A 22,278-nucleotide genomic window follows, 5' to 3' on the forward strand; every position below is an offset into this window, starting at 1 on the left:
TACACAGCCCCAACTAACACAAAAAAAAAGAAACATCCATTACAGTGAGTCTCCTCCAGTCCCCTCCTCACTGTGATGGAAGGCCAGAATGTCTTTTCCCTTCCCCTGCTGTCTTCTCCCGCGGTCAGGCTGGTGTCGTTGCCACGTTCCAGGCCGCGCCGGATGGTGAAGGGTCCGCAGCGGGCCGACCCAAGCCCCGCGATCCGGGGTGGGCGAACACGCTATCGCTACCGCTGTTGCTGCACGTCGGGGCGGTCGTGGCTCCTGACACCGAAGCCCCCGCCGAGCAGAGAAAAATCCCGCGTCCTATTTCAGGCCGCGCCGGACGGTGAAATGTCCGCGGCGGGCTGACCCAAGCCCCGCGATCCGGGGCGGGCGAACACACTGCCGCTGCCGGCGCTCCCGATGTCGGCATCCACGTGGCCCGAGCCTAAGGCGAGTCGCAGCCGCTCCCACAGCCTCCGAAGACAGCCGGCTCCGCTGACGGTGAGTCCGGTCCGCGGGCTCTGCGAACCGGAGCCCTGGAGGCCGCCAGCTCCAGGAGTTGGGCCGATGGTAGGCCGCAGCAGGAACGGAGACACACCCAGAAAACAAAGGTCGGGACACCTTTACAATTTTACAGTTCCCCCCCTCCCCCCCACACACACACACACATAGTACACAAACACAAAAACACGACATCACATCTACAATTAAGACAAAAAAAACAACAAAACACAGAGACAAACGGACCGCAGATAAGCCGCAGCTGCTAGGGCAGCGCCGCCATTTTGGGTATTTCCGCGTTTTAAAAAACCATTTTCCGTGGTTTTTGCATGATTTCCGCGTTTTTCACTTTGCCAAATAAATGGAGAAATCGAATCGAAAAAAAAGAACAAAAAATAAACGATGTATAGACGTAATGAACACTAAAGGTCGTTAGGGGTTCCGTGAGCAATCCCCCCGAAAATGTGGCACCTAGGCTGGACAAGGCAGCCAATCTCGACCTCATCGGGACTTCAGCGGCCGATTGGTGGGTTGAATTTGCAACCTGCGGCCGGGGCTCTGGAACTCCAGCCCAGCTGGAGCCAGGCCATCTATCCCCATAGCCGACTTCCTTAGCCTGCTGGATAAACCAGCAAAGCTCTGGAACCAAGAGTGCCAGAAAATCAGTGGTGGAACTGTAATGAGTAAATATTAAATTTAAGTGCAAGATTATATAACTAAATTAATTAAGACAGGGTTAAAATATAAAACGCAGCAGAAAAGCCAATTACCACCTTTTTGGGCTGATTATCAATTAATGTTCGAATTTATGTAAATGTTATTAGTGTTCACATGTTCACATTATTTTGCAATGTCTGTTTTTACTTTGAAATGCACGAAAAGAGGCTCAAACTGGTAATTTTGTGTGTACATTTTTGACCCCCGTTGCATGCGTTCGGATCTTTTCCTTTTTTTTGACCTCACTAACATGCCTCTATATTAGATTTCAACTCTTTAGACTTCTGGTTGAAAGCTTCCTTTAACCCACAGTGATTAGATCATAGAACAGTACAGGAACAGGTCCTTCAGCCCACAATGTTTGTGTTGCACATGATGTCAAGTTAAACTGGTCTCATCTGCCTGTACATGATCCATACCCCTCTATTCCCTGCACTTCCATGGCCTATCTAAAAGCCTCTTAAATGCCGTTATCATGTCCGCCTCCACCACCCCTGACAAAGTGTTCCAGGCCCCCACTACTCTCCGTTTTTAAACTTGCTCCACGCATCCCCATTAAACATTGCCCCTTTCACCTTACAGCTCTGCCCTCCAATGTTGGACTTTCCACCCTGGGGAAAAAGGTTCTGACTTGTCTACCCCATCTATGCCTCTCAAAATTTGATATACTTCCATCACGTCTCCCCTCGGCCTCCAATTGCTATTTGTAATGATGATGTCAGACCAAGTGCTTGTGAGCACTTTGTTGGTTTTCTCTCTCCTGCATCCCGTGATGGCAAATGTCACGTGATTGTTATTGGTGACCAAATTGGTGAACAACATTGTCCCACACTGTCTGACTTGCAGCTCCTGCTGATGACATGGGGAGGGAGGGGGGACCTGAACTGCACGTAAGTTACAGATTGGCCTCCTCGCCCGGCTGAGGCGTCACATTGTCGAGGGGATTTCCAGGAGGGGTTTAACGTGCGCTCTTGTAATTTTGTTTGGATTAAAGGAGGCTTTGGATCAACAGCTGTCGGGAAACTCGGTTGGTGGACCTGTACCTTGCGTTGAAGTTGTTGCAGGAAATTAATGTGGTAGCCAGTGTTGCATGTGTCTGCTGCGTGTTATCATCATATCATATCATATATATACAGCCGGAAACAGGCCTTTTCGGCCCACCAAGTCCGTGCTGCCCAGCGATCCCCGTACATTAACACTATCCTACACCCACTAGGGACAATTTTTACATTTACCCAGCCAATTAACCTACATACCTGTACGTCTTTGGAGTGTGGGAGGAAACCGAAGATCTCGGAGAAAACCCACGCAGGTCACGGGGAGAACGTACAAACTCCTTACAGTGCAGCACCCGTAGTCAGGATCGAACCTGAGTCTCCGGCGCTGCATTTGCTGTAAAGCAGCAACTCTACCGCTGCGCTACCGTGCCGCCCGTACCGTGTTGTGATGTTTTTTTTCACTTCAACTTCTTTTCTACCAGTGACTCTCCACGACTCATGCACCTGCTTGAGAGTACCTGGATGGATACAAAATACATCCTGCAGATCATGTGTGAACTCAACGTGCTTCCTTTAGCTCTGCAAATAACCAGCATCGCTGGAAATGTCATGGTAATGTAATTTTCATGAATTTCGGTGTTCACGTCCTGCCAGCGTTGTCAATCTGACGATTGTGCAGTTTTACATTTAAAAGTCAGTTTTTAATTGTTTCAAGTTGAAATATCAAAACCGCTGTCAAAGTTACGCAGATATTAAAAATGTACCAACAGCATAGCTGTTTTATGCAAGTTTCTTTTAAAAAATGTAAATGTTTTTGGCTTTTGTACATTTGTAAGCTGATCTGTGAATTTTATCTATCCACTAGACTGAGGTGGACCCGTTGGGTCCAAATCTCTCCCGCGGGCCTCTCCGGGGGCAACCCTCCCTCAACTGACGATACTGCGGGCCCGGCAACCCTCTCCAACTGACTAAGCCTGATGCCGGGCAGGGAGTGTCTCCCGGGGACGTGGGTGGGCGAGGGGGACAGGGAAGGGAAGAGGGAGCCGCTCACCTTGGCCCCTTGCCGCCAGCGCTGCAGCCAGAGCCTCTCCTACATTGGTCTAGCACCCTCCCCTCCCCCCCCCCACTCACTCACTCAATCCCCCCTCAACCCCCTTATCCCCCCCTCACCCACTCCATCCCCCCTCATCCACTCACCCACTCCATCCCCTCTCATCCCACTCACCCACTCCATCCCCCCCTCAACCCCCTTAAAGCTCCCCAAAACCCCTCCTGTTTTTGGTCTAGCACCCTCCCATCTCCCACTCACCCCTCTCTTCTTACCCTCACCCCCACTCTCCCCCTGCACTCCTCCCCGTCCCCTCCACTCCCCACCTCCACCTCCCCCCTCTCCCTCCACTGCCCCCCCTCCCAGGGTCGTGCCGAGCCGAGCCCAGCAATCCTGCTGACCCGTGCACCCATTGGCGGGCGGGGAGCGTCCCCGGGGCCGTAGGCGGGTGTCGGTGTCCCCCAGGGACGTGCCGGGTGCAGCAACCCTACCGATCTGTGTAACCGTTGGCGGCGAAAACCACTTCCCTGTGCCCCGTGCGTGCAGCGCTGTTTGGCCATCTTGTTGGACTCTTTGACACTGCGCTGCACCACGGGAGAAGGTCAGGCGCGAGGGGGAAGGCGCATTTGTTAACGTCAGCCCCCCCCACATTGGCCGCGACTCCCTGACACCCCCCCCCTCTCATTGGCCGTCAAGCAGTTAGTTTTACAAAGCATCAGCTGTTATATCACATCCACGAATGCCCACTGGTCCATTTACTTTATTAATTCAAAGGAGCCAGTTGTTCCATTTTATAAGTATCATAGAATCATACAGGATGGAAACGAGTCCTCTCCTATCCATGTACCTGTCCAGGTGTCTTCTACATGCTGTTATAATACCTGCCTCAACTAGCTCCACTAGTACCTATTCAATCTTTCCACTCTCACCTTCAACCTGTGTCCTCTGGTTCTTGATCCCCCTATTCTGTGTGAAAGTCTCTGTGCATTTGCACTATCAATTCTCTTCATGATTTTATGCACACGTTTAAAATCACCTCTCAACCTCTACGCTCCAAGGAATAATGTCCTAGCTTGTCCAATCTCTTCTGATAATTTAGACCCTTGAATCCCGGAAACGTCCTTGGGAATCCTCTGGGCCGTCTTGCTATCTTGCTAATTTTCCTTGCTAGGTCGCAAGGAACTGCAGATGCTGCTTTACAAAAAAAAAAGACACAAAGTGCTGGGGTAACTTGGTGGGTTAAGCATCATCTCTGGAGAACATGGATAGGTGACTTTTCGGGTCTGGATCCTCTTCAGACGCTTCTTGTGAAGAAGGGTCCACACCCGAAACGTCACCTATCAATGTTCACCTAACCCACCGAGTTACTCCAGCACTTTGTGTCTTTTTTTGTTCATTTTCAGAATTGCTCCGAGTAGCTTTTATTTTCTCCTCCTCTACCATGGTTTTTTTAAAGTGCGTTACTTAGACCCGGATGCCACTGCCCACCTTGCCTTGCGGCTCACTTGGCCACTTTTCCCCCATGCCCCCCAATAATCAGTCCTTCTCATTAAGAGCTGGGGTGCCAAAACCTTGCAGCTGGAAATTAGAGAGCAAAGTGGAGAGTCGGGACTGTCAAGAGTATTTTATTGTTACATGTCCTGAAACGGAAAAATGAAATTCTTACTTGCATCATCGGTACAACAGATATGTAAACATAGAACTCTGTAAAACTTATATGTATGTACATATTTTCTATGTGGGTGTATACAGACGATAAGAGTGCAAAGTTAAAAAAAAAAAAATCCCTCCAAGTCTATACAGTTCAGAACCTATTTGGAGATGGTTGTGTTTCTGAGGTTCCTGATGGTTCCAAGGAAGAAGCTGCTCGTGAGCCTGGACTTAACAGCTTTCAGGCTCCTCTACCACCTTCCCGATGGCAGGAATGAAATGAGAGTGTTGGCGGGGTGGTCTCTGATGCTGGCTGCCTTTTTGAGGCAGCGACTCCTGTAGATCCTTTTGATGGTGGGGAGGTCAGTACCCGTGATGGAGTGTGAATGTAGGTGGTGAGTTGGGGCGGTGTGGTGACAGCAGGAAATGAAATGTGGCATGGAGACAGAGAATAGAGTTGAGTAGGCCAGGAGGCTCTACTCTCTTTATCTCCACGTCACGTTTCATCAAAGTGTTTCCCTTGCTGTCCCTGTAAGTGGTGCCCTTTCCCGCCACTTACATTCCCAGCCCTCCACTTTGCTCTAATCTCCAGCAGGGAAGGTGGAAGGCGTTTTTACAGCTGAAGGGAGATTCTTGAAAGCAAAGCCATTCAGAGGAAGGCAACAAGTGAGGACGTTCCGTCTGAGGAAGGGTCTCAACCCGAAAAGTTACCCATTCCTTCTCTCCGGAGATGCTATCTGTCCCGCTGAGTTACTCCAACTTTTTGTGTCTATCTTGAGAGGATGTTTGTGGTTCTGGGGGAAGCTCAGTCACCCAAGATGTAGATGCAGAGAGGTTTTTGAAGATACGGCCTCTACAAAATATGAAGGCGCTCTTTAAAGATAAAAGAGAGTGATGGTTGTGGAGAAAGGGACTTGTGCTGAGATCAGAATGAGGAAGAAGCAAAGACCTTAAGTTTGGAGAACTTTCCGTGAGCAGCAAAGAAGATTTACTCATCGTTTATACAAGCATATTCTGGGTGGCTTTGCTCATCAGGAAGCGATGTGCTGCTTTATGTCATTTTTGAGGATGTTACCGAATCTTGATGGGAAATGAGGTGTGCAAAATGCTCTTTAATATCACTAATCAATGACACATTTCATTCTTGGGGGTTTAAAATTCTGCAGATGTTGCTAACAAAACATTAAAGAAAATGTATTACTTTAGTAAATATAGGATATGTGCAAGACTTGTATTCCAGATGTATAAACGTAATTTATTTCTCTTAGTCACGAACACTGATGGGGGGCCGTTCTGAGAGAAATGAATATTTGTTGCTGCACGCTTTCCATGGAAGGGACTACATTGTACCTGATAAACCTTCTTTCAAAAAGCACGTGCAAGATCATGTGAGTATTCTAGCAGTTATATCAAGACGACTTCCTCTCTTACGATGTTGTGTTTTCTTGATTGAGCTGCCGAGATTTGCCCACAAGAACTTATTGCCATTTAATGATGTTTAATGATTTAATGATGTTGAACGGGCGGCACGGTAGCGCAGCGGTAGAGTTGCTGCTTTACAGCGAGTGCAGCGCCGGAGACTCAGGTTCGATCCTGACTACGGGTGCTGCACTGTAAGGAGTTTGTACGTTCTCCCCGTGACCTGCGTGGGTTTTCTCCGAGATCTTCGGTTTCCTCCCACACTCCAAAGACGTACAGGTATGTAGGTTAATTGGCTGGGTAAATGTAAAAAAAAAAAATTGTCCCTAGTGGGTGTAGGATAGTGTTAATGTACGGGGATCGCTGGGCGGCACGGACTTGGTGGGCCGAAAAGGCCTGTTTCCGGCTGTATATATATGATATGATATGATATGAACACCATTCCATGAGTTTGTTGAGTGTTTTTATCATTATTTATTCGTGGCTATGGGCATTGCTGACAAGGCCTATAACTAAGGACGGTACAGTGTAGCAACAGTAGAGTTGCTCCCCTCACAGCGACAGAGACCTGGGTTCGATCCTGACCACAGGTGTTGTTTGTGTGGAGTATGTATGTTCTCCCTGTGACTGCCTGGGTTTTCGCCAGGTGCTTTGGTTTCTTCCTACATCCCAAAGACGTGCAGGTTTGTCGGTGAATTGGTTTCTATAAATTGTCCCTAGTGTGTGGGAAAGAACCAGTGTATGGGTGATCGCTGGTCGGCGGTGACTCGGTGGGCCGAAGGGCCTGTTTCCACTTTCATCTCAAACAACAAAAGGACATTCTATCTCACAGGTTCAAGATTTTGAGAAAGAAATGCTGGAGGAAAAGTGAAGTATTGTCAGGTTAGGATGGGATGTGTCTTAGAAGGGTATTGTTTGTGTTGGTATCCCCATGCACCTGTGACCATGGATCCTATCAAACCATGCTTATTTTTCAAAAATGCTAATTTATTTGAGCTCTTCATTCATACGACCCATGGTCCTCCACTAGGTGCATATTTCCTATGTATTTTTCTGTTAAGATAGACGTACACTCACGCACACACACGCGTGGAAATATGAAATATGCACATAGTGGTGGACCATGGGTCAAGGAAATATGCACATAGTGGAGGACCATGGGTCAAGTATGATTGATGGGATCCATGGTCACTGTTTCCCCTTGTTGGTGGTTGTACTTTAAAATGTAGTGAGGGAGTTTGCTGTGTGATACAAGCGTTCGTTTCTGTAAGCATTCTGCAGTAATAATTCTTATCAATACTGTTGAGGACAAGTACAGCAGTGATAGGTACGATGGCAGAGGTTTTTATTTTCACATTGGATAAGCTTCGCTAGTTCAGCTTGTCCTCGCCAAGTTGCTCTTGCTTGACGCACTTAGAGGCGATGCATTTACTTTATATCCTCGCGGCTTCTTCCATGCTGTGTTCAACGTGGTGGAATACTGGATCTGGAGTTGTTGTAGGGTTCTCAGTGCCGCATCTCAGAGGGCAAAATTCCTTCCCCAAAATAAAAGATAGCAAATCAATGTTTTTCCCTCGCCAGCTTTTAATTTTTCCGATTTTATTTATTTAATGGATCAAATTTAATATCCTTTGATGCCATGGTGGGTTATCAGCTCCTCCGAGATATCTGCCTCGCCACTATGATTACCAATCCAATAACATAACCACTGCCTCCCATCCCTATAAAAAACAGAAGTGGATTTGTCGATTCCTGACGCCTACAATCCAGAGATTGTTCTTTGCTTATTGTGGAATGAAATGACTTATGAGGAAATAACTAGAGATTCAATTAATATTATAGGGTGGCAGGGTGCTGTATGCAGTTTGTTTCTATACCTACATTGTTCTGCTGTAGTGCTTTCTGTGACGTATCACTTGAATACTGATATCTGGCAGAATGAATCCATTTGCAATTGACAGGCAATTTCACATGAAGGCAATTGGGTGTCATAATGCTGCAGTAAAATTCTAGACACAGAGATGCGGCAGAGAGGATAGTGTAAATAACCGTGGAATTATAAAATTGGAGATCAAATGAGACTTCAATGACTTTTTATGCAAATTTGAGAAACAAGTTTTCACAGTCAGTTTATTGTCACATGCACCAATTAAGGCACAGTGATATTTGAGTTACCATACAGCCATACCAAGTGAAAAGCAACAAGATACACAACCACATAAAAGTTAACGTAAACAACCATCACAGTGGATTCCACATTCCTCACTGTGATGGAAGGCAATAAAGTTCAAGCTTCTTCCTCTTGTTCTCCCGCGGTCGGGGCAGTCAAACCACCGCAGTCGGGGCGATCAAAGCCCCTGCAGCCGACGATTGAAGCCCCCGTCGGGATGATCGAAACTCCCACGTCGAGGCGGATGAAACTCTCCACGCGGCATAGAGCTCCCGAGTAGGCCTCTTACTGGAGACCGCGGACTTCACGATGTTAATGCCCACGGGCCACCTATATATATATTTTTAATTAAGCCAGATTGTCTGACATATTGCTGGGTTTCTATTCCAACTTTGATTGTAACAGGTAGCTGGTCATTTAAAAATATATTTTTTAAATAGTTATTTTGTTCTGGCACAATGTACCAAAACAGACTTTTTCCAGCGTTCTAAAACTTAAACAATTCACTCTAAAAAAAAAAATACAACTGTTGCTGAAGGAACAACCTATGTTCATACAAGTCCTGCTCTTGTAGCTTCTGGACATCAAGTCTTCCTACTGTGCCGTCGGTCGCTGATGTCGATTTAGTTTTTGAGATTCAGCGGGGAAGCAGGCCCACTCAGCCCGTGCCGACCAGCGATCCCCACATGCTCATGCTATCCTACACACACTAGGGACAATTTACAATTTTACAGAAGTCAATTAACCTACAAACCTGGACGTCTTTGGAGTGTGGGAGGAAACTGGAGCACCTGGAGCAAACCCACACTAGTCACGGGGAGAATGTACAAACTCGTACAGACGGCACACATGGACAGGATGGAACCCGGGTCTCTGGCGCTGTATCGCAGCAACTCTACCGCTGTGCCACCCCAAAAGTGGGAAGTGCACACAGCATAGCCAGCGAAGTGCAACACGGTCATGGTTTGTCGCTTGGACTTTCAGGTGGATGATGATGGGGAACATGTTGATGGAGGTGGTGGAAATGCGGGGAAAATGAAGAAAAGTCGAAGGAAAGCAGCCTATGCCGGTGGCTTGGTTTTGGACCCCAAAGTTGGTAAGTTTAAGCGTTGAAATGAAACCATCCGACACTTTCTATTCCATATCCTTATTTCCCTTCTTGCATCTGATTTTTGCCTACCCGCCTACCCCACTCAGAAAGCAGCATTAATGTGCTGCTAATGGACTTACATATAAACAAACATGCGAACATGCAAACTGATTAATTGTGAATGGGAGTCAGCCTCTTGAGTCTGTTCTACCATTTAATAAGATGAAGGCTGATCTGATTATAATCTCGACTGCGTTCTATCTCTGGTAAACTTCCCTGCTCGTCAAGAATTTATCTACCTATAATTGAAATTCAGTTTCTTCCCAGCTGTTATCAGGCAACTGAACCTTCCTATCACAACTAGAGAGAGTGGTCCTGAAGTACTATCTACCTCATTGGAGACCTTCAGACTATCTCTCATCGGACTTTACTGGCTTTACCTTGCACTAAACATTATTCATGTTATTGCCTTTTTACTGTGGATGGCTTGATTGTAATCATGTTGGGTCTTTCCACTGACTGGGGGACGCGCAACAAAAGCTTTTCACTGTACCTCGGTACACGTGATAATAAACTAAACTCAATTAAACTAGGATATCGGAAATGCTGGAAACACTCAGCAGGTCAGGCACTAAGTGGCCAATGGAAAGAGAATTAGACTTAATATTTCCGAGCAAAGACCTCTTCACTGGGAAAGAGAAAGCAAGTTAGTTTTACTTTGCAGAGAAAGTGGAGAAGGCAACAAGGTGAGTCTCCTCTGCACCCTTGCCTTCATTGACTCCAATTTTAACCTGTCCTTTATTTAGATTTCTCAGGTAAATGAATCGCCCACTTTCAACACACACCCAGGATACTGAAGCTTGTATCCTGCTTGTGACTCAAGCTTGTCATCTTATCATGTTAAAATGCTCAATGACTCCTCAGCATTTTGTTCCTTAACTTAGTTTGTCTGACTGATTTGAAAGTAGTGTTTGTGTAAAGGAGAGGAGAAGTCTGAAGAAGGGTCCCAGTCCGAACGTCGCCTATCCATGTTCTCCAGAGATGCTGCCTGACCCGCTGAGTTACTCCAGCACTTAGTGTCTGTGTTTGTGTAACGGTTGGGTGCTTATAATTATTGATCTGTTTTTTTTTCTCTTTTAGGCTTCTACGATAAATTTATACTGCTGCTCGACTTCAACAGCTTGTACCCTTCAATCATTCAAGAATTCAATATCTGTTTCACCACTGTAGAGAGAGCTGCCGCAAATTCTCAGAGGAATCTGGAGGTAGGAGCAATGTTTCCAATGGCGAGCAACTTGTGAAAATTGGAAGAGATAGAATAGGAAGTAGGCTGCAGGTCCTTGCTGTTAATATTTAATATCCACTCGTGGTCATCCTTTCCAGGATGGTGTGCACCTTGGGGGGAGGTTATGGGAGTAACATTGCCCTTCTGCTCCAAGATGTCCATACAATTGAGGTTAGAGACAAAGGGAGCGCTGGCACCTCAGCCCAATTGCCACTTGGACCTGCGATACCCAGATGGCTTATTTTCTCTTGGTACTTAATTTTTGCTTTCACTGTTTGCCATAAGCAATCTTGCACCTTTAAATTTGTAAGTAATAGCTTATGCTAAAATTGGAAAGCTGAGATGAGGCAACCACATCCCACAAGGTTAATACTGAGGTTATTTTGAAGCAGGTACATCATGTAGGCAGCTCTAAGAAAATGGTGACCATGTTCCATACCAGCATTTTGGATGTGAGTTTTTGTTTATTTTTGTTTATTTTTACTCCCATTTGCAGGAATATAAAGGTAAAAGGTAAATAGACAATAGACAATAGGTGCAGGAGTAGGCCATTCAGCCCTTCGAACCAGCACCGCCATTCAATGCGATCATGGCTGATCACTCTCAATCAGTACCCCGTTCCTGCCTTCTCCCCATACCCCCTCACTCCGCTATCCTTAAGAGCTCTATCCAGCTCTCTCTTGAAAGCATCCAACGAACTGGCCTCCACTGCCTTCTGAGGCAGAGGATTCCACACCTTCACCACTCTCTGACTGAAAAAGTTCTTCCTCATCTCCGTTCTAAATGGCCTACCCCTTATTCTTAAACTGTGGCCCCTTGTTCTGGACTCCCCCAACATTGGGAACATGTTTCCTGCCTCTAATGTGTCCAATCCCCTAATTATCTTGTATGTTTCAATAAGATCCCCCCTCATCCTTCTAAATTCCAGTGTATACAAGCCCAATCGCTCCAGCCTTTCAACATACGACAGTCCCGCCATTCCGGGAATTAACCTAGTGAACCTACGCTGCACGCCCTCCATAGCAAGAATATCCTTCCTCAAATTTGGAGACCAAAACTGCACACAGTACTCCAGGTGCGGTCTCACCAGGGCCCGGTACAACTGTAGAAGGACCTCTTTGCTCCTATACTCAACTCCTCTTGTTACGAAGGCCAACATTCCATTGGCTTTCTTCACTGCCTGCTGTACCTGCATGCTTCCTTTCATTGACTGATGCACTAGGACACCCAGATCTCGTTGAACTCCCCCTCCTCCTAACATTGAGGCCAGGTGGGAAAGATTTAATGGGATCCCGAGGGGTGACTTTTTCACACAGAGGGTTGTGGGTATATGGAGCTGGCATCCACGAGCTGGATGAAGTAATCTCCTTTAATTTAGTTGATCCATGCATGCTGCATGGCAATCTGTATTCACATTTTCTGCTTTAATTTCAAATTTCTAGTTTTTTCAGGAGATGCAGGAAACCGCAGATGTCGGAAACCCGAGCAAAACACAAAGTGCTGGAGGAGCTCAGGCAGCAAAGTGCTGGAGGAGATCAGGCAGCATCTGTGGAGCAAATGGTCAGATGACATTTCCGTTGGGACAGAAGAAATGCTATCTGCTCGTTTGTTCTAAAGATGCTGCCCTCCCCGCTGAGTGCTTCCAGCCCTTTGTTTTTTTGTTCTAGCTTTTAAAAAAATTTGTTTTTAAACTTCTCAATCTCTGCTATTGCTTACTGGGATACTTGAAGGGGTGATGCCCAGTTTGCTTATTCTTTTTCTTGCCACTTATTTTCCACTCTCACTGTCTGCCCTAAACAAACCTCATCCTCATTAAGATGAGAAAAAGCCCCAAAGAGCTGAAACCCCGATTGGACTGTTCAAATTGGTGAAGGTACAGGGATGTTCATAGATCCCATCGCTGGAGTTTTCACGTAGCAAAAGGTGGACGTATCTCTGACTGGTTGTGGATCTACAATTTGATTTATATTATATTGTAACTCATTTTACTATCTCCAAAAATGCAGGTTATGGTACATTGCATATTTTACATGTTTTGTGTTGCTGGTGTTGTTGATTGACAACGGTATCGATTGTGGTAAATGCTTTTGATAGTTGCTGATATTCTTTTGAAAAACCTCTTCACCGTGAGAGTACTTGGAGCAGTTTTGTTGGCACTTGAGGTAGTAGGACCATTTACTTCTCATCAACTCTCTGTCTCAAGTACAAGATCTGAAACATTAATGTGCAGTATCAAGCTCGCGTTTAGTTCCACCTTCCTCGTGCTTGGTGGCCAACTCCTCTGACTTCAGGGTTTCATTTCGCAAGTGCGTTAACCCCAGGTGAGCCAGGGGTTGGACAGTTCCACAGTTCTAACCCACTGATCCACCACAGAACTCAGAAATAAATCCCATGGCAAATCGATATAAATTTGCATACTAGACTCTCCCACAAAAAGAAGGACTGCACGGCGGTACAGCGGTAGAGTTGCTGCCTCACAGTGCCAGCGTCCCGGGTTCGATCCTGACTACGGGTGCTCGTCTGTGTGGAGTTTGCACATTCTCTCCATGACCTGCGTGGGTTTTCTCCGAGTGCTCCGGTTTCCTCCCACACTCCAAAGACGTACAGGTTTGCAGGTTAATTGGCCTGGTATAATTGTAAATTATCCCTGGTGTGTGTCGGAAAGTGTTAATGTGTGGAGATCGCTGGTCACAAGTGACAGGAGTAGAATTAGACCATTCGGCCCCTTAAGTCTACTCTGCCATTCAATCATGGCTGATCTATCTCCCTCCAAACCCCATTCTCCTGCCTTATCCCATAACCTTGACATCCGTACTAATCAAGAATCTTATCTATCTCTGGCTTAAATATATCCACTGGTTTTGCCTCCACAGCCCCCTGTGGCAAAGAATTCCACAGATTCACCACCCACTGACTAAACAAATTCCTCCTCATCTCCTTCCTAAAAGAACGTCCTTTTATTCTGCAGCTATGACCTCTAGCCCAAGACTCTCCCACTAGTAGAAACATCCTCTTTACATCCACTCTATCCAAACCTTTCACTATTCTGTACGTTTCAATGAGATCCCCCCCTCATTCTTCTAAACTCCAGCGACTTGTGGCCCAGTGCCATCAAAAGCTCATCATGGGTCAACCTTCTCATTCCTGGGTTTGTAAACCTCCTCTGGACCCTCTCCAGAGTCAGCACATCCTTCCGCAGATATGGTGCCCAAAATTGCTCACAATATCCCAAATGCGGCCTGACCAGTGCCTCAGCAAAGCATCTCTGTTTTTGTATACAAGCCCTCTCGAAATAAATGCGAGCATTGAGCTTGCTTTCTTTACTATTGATTCAACTTGCAGATTAACTTTTTGGGAATCCTGCACCAGCAATCCCAACACCCTTTGCACCTCCAATTTCTGGATTCTCTCCCCATTTAGTCTACACCTTTATTCCTACTACCAAAATGCCTGACTCCACACTTTGCTCCACTACATTCCATCTGCCACTTCTCTGCCCACTCTCCCAACCTATCCAAGTCCTTCTGCAGAGTCCCTGCTTTCTCTACACTAGCTGCCCCTCCACCTAGTTTCGTATCATCCGCAAACCTCGCCACAAAATCTTCAGTCCCCTCATCCAAATCATTAATATATACCGTGAAGATCAGCGGCTCCAGCACCGCGCCCTGTGGGACTCCGCTAGACACTGGCAGCCAACCAGAAAAGGCCCCCTTTATTGCCACTCTTTGCCTTCTGCCATCCAGCCAACCTGATATCCATGCTAGTATCTGCCCTTTGATACCAAGGGCTCTCGTCTTCGTTAGCAGCCTCCCATGTGGCACCTTGGTCCAGTCGGCATGGACTCGGTGGGCCTGTTTCAGCGATGTACAGTGCCCTCCATAATGTTTGGGACAAAGACCCGTCATTTATTTGCCTCCACGATACTGCCCAATTTGAGATTTGTAATAGAAAAAATCACATGTGGTTAAAGTGCACATTGTCAGATTTTAATAAAGGCAATTTTTATGCATTTTGATTTCACCATGTAGAAATTACAGCAGTGTTTATACATAGTCCCCCATTTCAGGGCACCATAATGTTTTGGACACAGCAATGTCATGTAAATGAAAGTAGTCATGTTTAGTATTTTGTTGCATATCCTTTGCATGCAATGACTGCTTGAAGTCTGCGATTCATGGACATCACCAGTTGCTGGGTGTCTTCTCTGGTGGTGCTCTGCCAGGCCTGTATTGCAGCCATCTTTAGCTTATGCTTGTTTTCGGGGTAGTCCCCTTCAGTTTTCTCCTCAGCATATAAAAGGCATACTCAATTGGGTTCAGATCGGGTGATTGACGTGGCACTCAAGAAATCAAAATGTATAAAAATACCCTTTAATAAAAATCTGACAATGTGCACTTTAACCACATGTGATTTTTTTTCTATTACAAATCTCAAATTGTGGAGTACAGATGCAAATAAATAAATGATGAGTCTTTGTCCCAAACATTATGGAGGGCACTTTATCTCTAAACTAAACTGAACAAAGCACTGACTTTCTGAGTACATGGACCCTCATTTCTGGGCCAGCATTGGTCTGAACTGGGTCTCTGACCTTGTTTAAAAAGTGCAGTTAAGTCATTCATTTACTTTCCTAATGTTGGAGATTAATTTCTAGAGAGGTTGTCCATTAAATTGTTTTGCCAATTTAAAAAAAAGTAATTTAAACCTTATTTGATGATAAAACGTATTATAAACTTTAACTTATCTGAGGATTTATTTCATATTTGTCGACGGTAAGTTGTGGAAAGCCTGCCGGGGCATTTCATTGTCAGAGCTCTGATGCTAAGTTGCCACTTTGATGTAGGACTCCTCATGATCAGGCATCAACGTTTGGCTAGTGGGCCGCATCCAGTATCTCTATTTCCTAAAAAACAAAACTTTTTCCCCGAAGGGTAATGAACTAGAAGAAATTCCTGAGATTCCCGACCAAGATCTGGAGATGGGTATTCTGCCCAAAGAAATCCGCAAATTGGTGGAGAGGAGACGGCAAGTGAAAAGCCTGATGAAACAACCCGACCTAAACCCTGATCTCTACTTGCAGGTAACTATCCATCTCGTCTGTAAACACCGTGACAAAGAAAAAACAAACACTTTAATAGTGCAAAGACAACAATAAATCTCCAAGTCTCTGTAGTTTCTATCTTATTTGGAGGTTGTAGTGTGTAATAGCATGATGGTTGTTGGGAAGAAGCTGTTCCTGAACCCGGAGTTACAGTTTTCAGGCTCCTATGCCTTCTTCCCAAATGCAGGGGTGAAGAAGGATGTGGCCAGGGTGGTGTGGATCTCTGATGATGCTGGCTGCCTTTTTGAGGCATTGACTCCTGTAGATTCCTTCAATGGTGGGGAGGTCAGTACCTGTGATGCACTACCCAGTTTTTCAGTCGTCATTGCTGCGTGTTCAAGTTGCCAAACCAGGCCGCAGCCAGTCAACATGCTCCATCTATACAACTTCAGGACTTTCTGTATGATTGCATCAATGTGCTAGGTCCAGGACAGATCTTCAGAGATATGTATTCCCAGGAATTTGAAGTTGTTTACACTCTCCAACACTGTCCTGCTGACAAACGGTAATGCTTCAGGTAGAATTAAGGGTAATTGATACAAAACCATGTGGACTGGTGGGGTAGATTTGCTAGCTCTTTCAAAGAATGAGTACGGTTATAGACGCAAAATGCTGGAGTAACTCAGCGGAACAGGCAGCATCTCTGGAGAGAAGGAATGGGTGACATTTCAAGTCGACACCCTTCTTCAGACTGAAGAAGTTTGAAGAAGGGTCTCGACCCGAAACGTCACCCATTTCTTCTTTCCAGGGATGCTGCCCGTCCTGCTGAATTACTCCAGCGTTTTGTGTCTATCTTCGATTTAAACCAGCATCTGCAGTTCTTTCCTACACACAAGTACGTTTATGGTGGGCCGGATGGCCTCTGGTATTGAACAATGCAATAAATCCCATTACTGAACTGTAATTACTAATTCAGCAAATTAAAAAGAAAACAGACACAAAATGCTGGAGTAACTCAGCGGGTCAGGCAGCATTTCTGAAGAGAATGGCTGGCTGGATGACGAGATGAATACTCATTCCATTTAACTTGATGGAAGATGCTTAGTTTGACCTTAGATTTTTTTTAGTGTGTTGACAAACAAATGAAATGATAGATGGTTCTTGGACGTGAAAGTTGATTAAAGAGAAGGGAATTTTATTCAGAAAAACATTATTATTATTATTTACAGCAATTTGATTTTTGTCATCTCATGGCTTCTGGTTTAGCTGAAATTCCTTCCTCAGAAGGGTGGGTGTGCGGGGGGGGGGGTGGGGGTCGCATTGAAGTTGGTGTCTTGAAGCATTTTATTTAATCTAAGGCACCATATAAAAGCTGGGGTTTTTCTAGTGTTGCTTTAAAATGCACAAAATTGCACCATTTTAAATATTGCAAGTAACAATAGGTAGCATGGTTTTACCCACAATGGTTCCAGCACTTAAGGGCTTTTTACTTCCTTAAAATCTCCATGCATTTAGTGGCCACTTCTCTCATCTTTGTGGGGGGGTAGGGCATAGCAGATGGAAATCTCATCCATCTGAAGCCTTCAAATTGCCAGGTATTTGCGAGGAATAGAATCCGTTTAAAATTCTGTATTGCCCTCATTTTCCGTCTCCCTATTACAGTAATTTTTAATGAGTACATCACCTCAATTAATGCTAAGCTTTATAATGGCAGGGTCCTCTTCTCTCATTTAATTCTTGACTGACACTAGGGCAGACAGTAAAAACTGAACTGTATCATGGACGGGATTATAATGATACAGAAAAATGTTAGCACGATTACTGCCTTGGTAATGTGACAGTTCTGGGTATATTACTGATTTATCACTTCATAGTCGCATTTTGAGGTGATTTGTCTTTAGGGGGAAAAAAAAACACTGAAACATTTTAATATTTATAATATCGCTTGTCACTCTTGTAGATGTCTCCTTGTTACAAATGTAGCATGTCTTTAGTTTGAAGCCAGAAATGAATTACGCAGTACAAATAGCCTTGTAATTTGTTAATTGTCCTATCGTAATGGCATTAGCAACGATATTGAGGCTCTTCTGGGTTCTTATTTCAGTAATAATAAATACGTATAAGCACTTGGACCCACTACAATTCGCCAACTGCGGCAATAGATCAACAGCGAATGCAATCTCACTGACTCTCCATTCTGCATTGAACCACTTGGACAATAAGAGCATGTACGTCAGGCATTTGTTCAATCAGGCAGTGTGCTCTCTACTGGACACCTGTAGATGTCAGATTGACTGTTCCGCGACTTGCCAAATCTCCTCAAGCTCTGAGGAAGTCAAGGTGTTGACGAGCTTTCTCTGTGATTGCAGCAATGTACTGGATCCAGGACAGATCTGAAGCAATATGCTCGCTTAGCCCCCTGCTCTGCTCTCTCTCTCTCTCTACCCATAACCGTAGCCAGGATTAGATTGAGCACAAGCTTTAAATTTGCCGATGATACCACTATTATTGGGTGAATAATGTACATGATGAGTCATAGTACAGTGGGAGATCAATAACCTGATTGAATGGCTTCAGAACAACAATTGACTTTAGGAAGGGAAAGCCAAGGAGCCACAAATCAGTCTTCATGAACAGGATATTGGTGGACTCTGTTATCAGCTTCAAGTTCCTGGACAAGGATACCTCTGAAGATCTTTTCTGGACCCAACACTTTGATGCAATCTCAAAGAAAGCTCATCATTGTATGTCCGCATAAAGTTGAGGAAATTCGACAGGTCACCGAGTACTTTATTGAACTTCAGGTGTACTGGGGAATACGTACTGACTGCTCCCAGTAACTCAAACGCCCAAAAATAAAGGAGGCGGCAGAAAGTGGTGGATTCCACCATCGAAGAGATCTACAGGATGTCCTGCCACAAAAAGGTGATCTCATCTCACTGCTTCCATCGGGAAGAAGGTGGAGTAGCCTGAGAACTCTGTCCTACTGGTTCAAGCTTCTTCCCATCAACCATCCAGCTTTTGAAACTGCACAACCCTAACCATAACCTTCACTCAGCAACGATTTACTGTGGAATTTGTATAGATTTATTGGGCCAAACACAGGCAGGTAGTACTAGCAAAGGTGGGACAAGTTGGTTGGTGTGGCATGTTGGGCCGAAGGGCCTGTTTTTCCACGCTCTATGACTCTATTGCAGTATTTTGTTTGGTTTGAATACTATAGTCTGGTTACTGAATATTATTGATAATTTATTGTATTAAAATAATATTAACTTGTGTTGCGTTAATATGCCTATACCGCTGCTTTAAGTAAGAATGTCATTGTTGCACCACCGATGCATATAATGGTTAAACACTCTTGATACGTTGTAATTCCAGTTAGGGTGGATGAGACTAAGCACCACTTGACACTGGAGATTAACCTCTCCATTAGCTTCTGAATGATGTTTCAATGTTTAATATTTTTGGACTGTGCTAATGACGTGATTTCTGTTTGCTCCTCCAGTATGACATCAGGCAAAAAGCCCTGAAGCTTACTGCTAATAGTATGTATGGCTGCCTGGGATTTTCCTTCAGTAGATTCTATGCCAAACCACTTGCAGCTTTGGTCACACACAAAGGAAGAGAGGTGGGTATTTCAGTCTTTTTAAAGCAAAATCAGTTTTTAATTAGATTGGAGGTGCATCTAAAGATGTTGCACTGCCAGAGGTGGGTGGTGGAGTCAGAAACAATAATGGCGTTTAAGAGGCTTTTGGATAGGCATGTGGAAATGAGGGAAGTGGAGGGATACAGATTATGTTACGGGCAGATGAGATTAGTTCAGCTAGGCGTCATGTTTGGCACAAACATTGTGGGCCAAAGAGCCCATTCCTGTGCTGTACTGTTCTGTGTTCTATGTGCGACATGCATGCGTATGGTTATTATGGTTACCTCGTTTATATAATGTAAATATTGTGGCATGAATTTCATTGGCAAGTGTCCATTTGATGCATAATCATGCTTTGCTGAATGCCTCTGATGTGTGAGGGAGGGGCGGGGGCGGGGGGGGGGGTTCAATGCCGCATTGAAATTTAATCTATTTGAGTAAATTGCTGAATTATTACCTGTATTAAGGCTCATGGTCTTTTTCCCAGGTTGGAAATGCCAAACACTGGAGAGCATAGCTTTAAGATCACAGGGGCAAAGTTTAAAGAAGATGTACGGGACAAGATTTTTACACGGGGTTTTGGGTGCCTGGAACTTAATCCAGGAATGATGGTGGAGGCAGAAACAATAGTTGCCTTTAAGAGGGTTTGGGGTAGGCACATGGATATGCAGGGAATGATGTGATATGGATCACGTGCAGGCAGAGGAGTTGAGTTCGACGGCATCGTGTTCGGCATTGACATTGTGGGCCAAAGGGCCCATTCCTGTACTGTATTGTTTTGTGTTCTATGTTCATGCATATTATTAGATAGCACCTCCATTTTTTATTAACAAAATAGCCATGCTAACTAAGATCACAGCAGATGTCCTATTCAGAAAGATCTCAGCTAATGTCCTACTTTCTTTCAATTCAAAGTTCATTTTAGCATTGATTTGGTTCATAAAATCATTCTTCTGATAGACTGCAAATTAACCAGCCATTTGAACCCATGTTTCACAGTTTATATTTTTATAATGTTTGTATTTTCAAATCATGTTTCTTTTTTTACTCATGCAGTACAATTGCAAATTTTTTTGCAAGTTTATTTTGTATATTTTAAAGCCATTTCTGAGATGAGTGATATTTAGTTTCTTGGTGTGGAGATCCTAGATGGCATGTGTAGCTCCAACCGCAGTCTGTTCAATGGCTTGATATGCTTCATTGCTCCACAAATCTATAGATGTACGGAACTGTAGGTGCTGGTTTAAAGATAGGTCTAGACCAGAAACATCACCTATCCATGTTAATGTGAAGGAGGATCCCAACCCAGAATGTCACCTATCCATGTTCTTCAGAGATGTTGCCTGATCTGCTGAGTTACTCCAGCACTTTGTCTTTTTTTCCCATACAAATCTATAGTTTTTGCTTCCTCATAACCTTGTGCTCATTACAATTGATCACTTTTCGTGTTGCTGGAACAGCAGAGAAGAGTGATGTTCCCCAGGGCCTCAGCCAGGTGTTGATCATTGGTCCCTTGTATTTGAGGTGTTGAGGTGCCTTAGGCGTTAACCTTCCCTTCCCAAAATATGCTTCTTATTTTCATTGGGGAATGGACTTAATATCTCTGACATTGGCGCTGTTACATCAGTCTAGAAATGAAGAGCTACAATAGTTGCGTGCCCTCCTTGATGGATGGTTTAGATGAAGTCTGATGGTCTGGAGGTGATGCTTTGTGATAGAATTGACGGGAACGAGAATGAGATGTTATTCTGAGGTAATAACATTAAGTCATGGAGTCATACAGTGTGGAAACAAGCCCTTCGACCCAACTTGTTCACACCGACCAGCATGCCCCATCTACACTTGTCCCATCTGCCTACATTTGGCCCATATCCTTCTAAACCTGTCCTATCCATGTTCATGTCCGACAGATTTGTATAGATTTCCTTTGCCCTGAACACATTTGCCTCTGGTCTGGAGTTGGGACATGAGGAACACAAAAACCTAGACAGTACTGATGGAGTACTGCCACAATTTCCTTCTATGTTGCAATAGTTATTAAAACAGCCACTCGAAGTTCAGCATGTCGTGGAATATAAATCCAGGATGGTTATATATCCAGATTGCGAGAATATATCTTGCAATCTATTTTTGTTTTGGGCAGAATATTGCTGTATGGACTGTAATAAAGGCAGATGATGCCTTTATTACAGAGGGGGGGGGGGGGGGGTGAAGGAGAGGGTGCTGCACCAATGTCGGAGATGTTTAGGCCCAACGGGTCCACTTGGTCTAGTATTCTATTAAACCTTCTGTCGTGCTGTTCTTTATCCGGCTGTAAGGAGATCAAACTACATAGACACAAAAAGCTGGAGTAATTCTGCTGGTCAGGCAGCATCTCAGGAGAAAAGAAATGGGTAATGTTTTGGGTCAAGGTCCTTCTTCAAACTGAAGGAGAACTGAGTGTGCAGAAGGGTCTCCACCCCAAATGTCACCCATTCCTTTTCTCCAGAGATGCTGCCTGACCCACTGTGTTACTCCAGCTTTTTATGTCTATCTTCGGTTTAAACCGGCATCTGCAGTTTCTTCCGACTCAAACTGTACAGTTGCTTTAGACAGACAGTTGCTTTGTCAGACCCACATGATTGCAGCAAAACTTTCGTATTCTTGCTACTAATGCACCTTCGTAGTTTGTGCATCTGTCTGTTCTATTTGTGACTTGTCTGTAATTCCCTCTGAATGTTAAAATCTG

At 44.8% G+C, this 22,278-nt stretch overlaps 1 protein-coding gene across 1 annotated transcript in view; it reads left to right on the forward strand.

Moving 5' to 3' along the window:
• pola1 (polymerase (DNA directed), alpha 1) overlaps window positions 1–22,278 on the forward strand; it is a 230,735-nt gene that overhangs the window by 48,796 nt on the left and 159,661 nt on the right. The window contains exons 21-26 of the mRNA XM_078409144.1: window positions 2,684–2,813; window positions 6,168–6,287; window positions 9,473–9,584; window positions 10,719–10,843; window positions 15,794–15,943; window positions 19,410–19,532. Of these exons, the coding sequence (XP_078265270.1) occupies window positions 2,684–2,813; window positions 6,168–6,287; window positions 9,473–9,584; window positions 10,719–10,843; window positions 15,794–15,943; window positions 19,410–19,532 (760 nt within the window). The remainder of the gene's footprint in view (window positions 1–2,683; window positions 2,814–6,167; window positions 6,288–9,472; window positions 9,585–10,718; window positions 10,844–15,793; window positions 15,944–19,409; window positions 19,533–22,278) is intronic.

Source organism: Rhinoraja longicauda, chromosome 12 (genome assembly GCF_053455715.1).
Source record: "Rhinoraja longicauda isolate Sanriku21f chromosome 12, sRhiLon1.1, whole genome shotgun sequence".
In the NCBI taxonomy this organism is placed as follows: domain Eukaryota; kingdom Metazoa; phylum Chordata; class Chondrichthyes; order Rajiformes; family Arhynchobatidae; genus Rhinoraja; species Rhinoraja longicauda.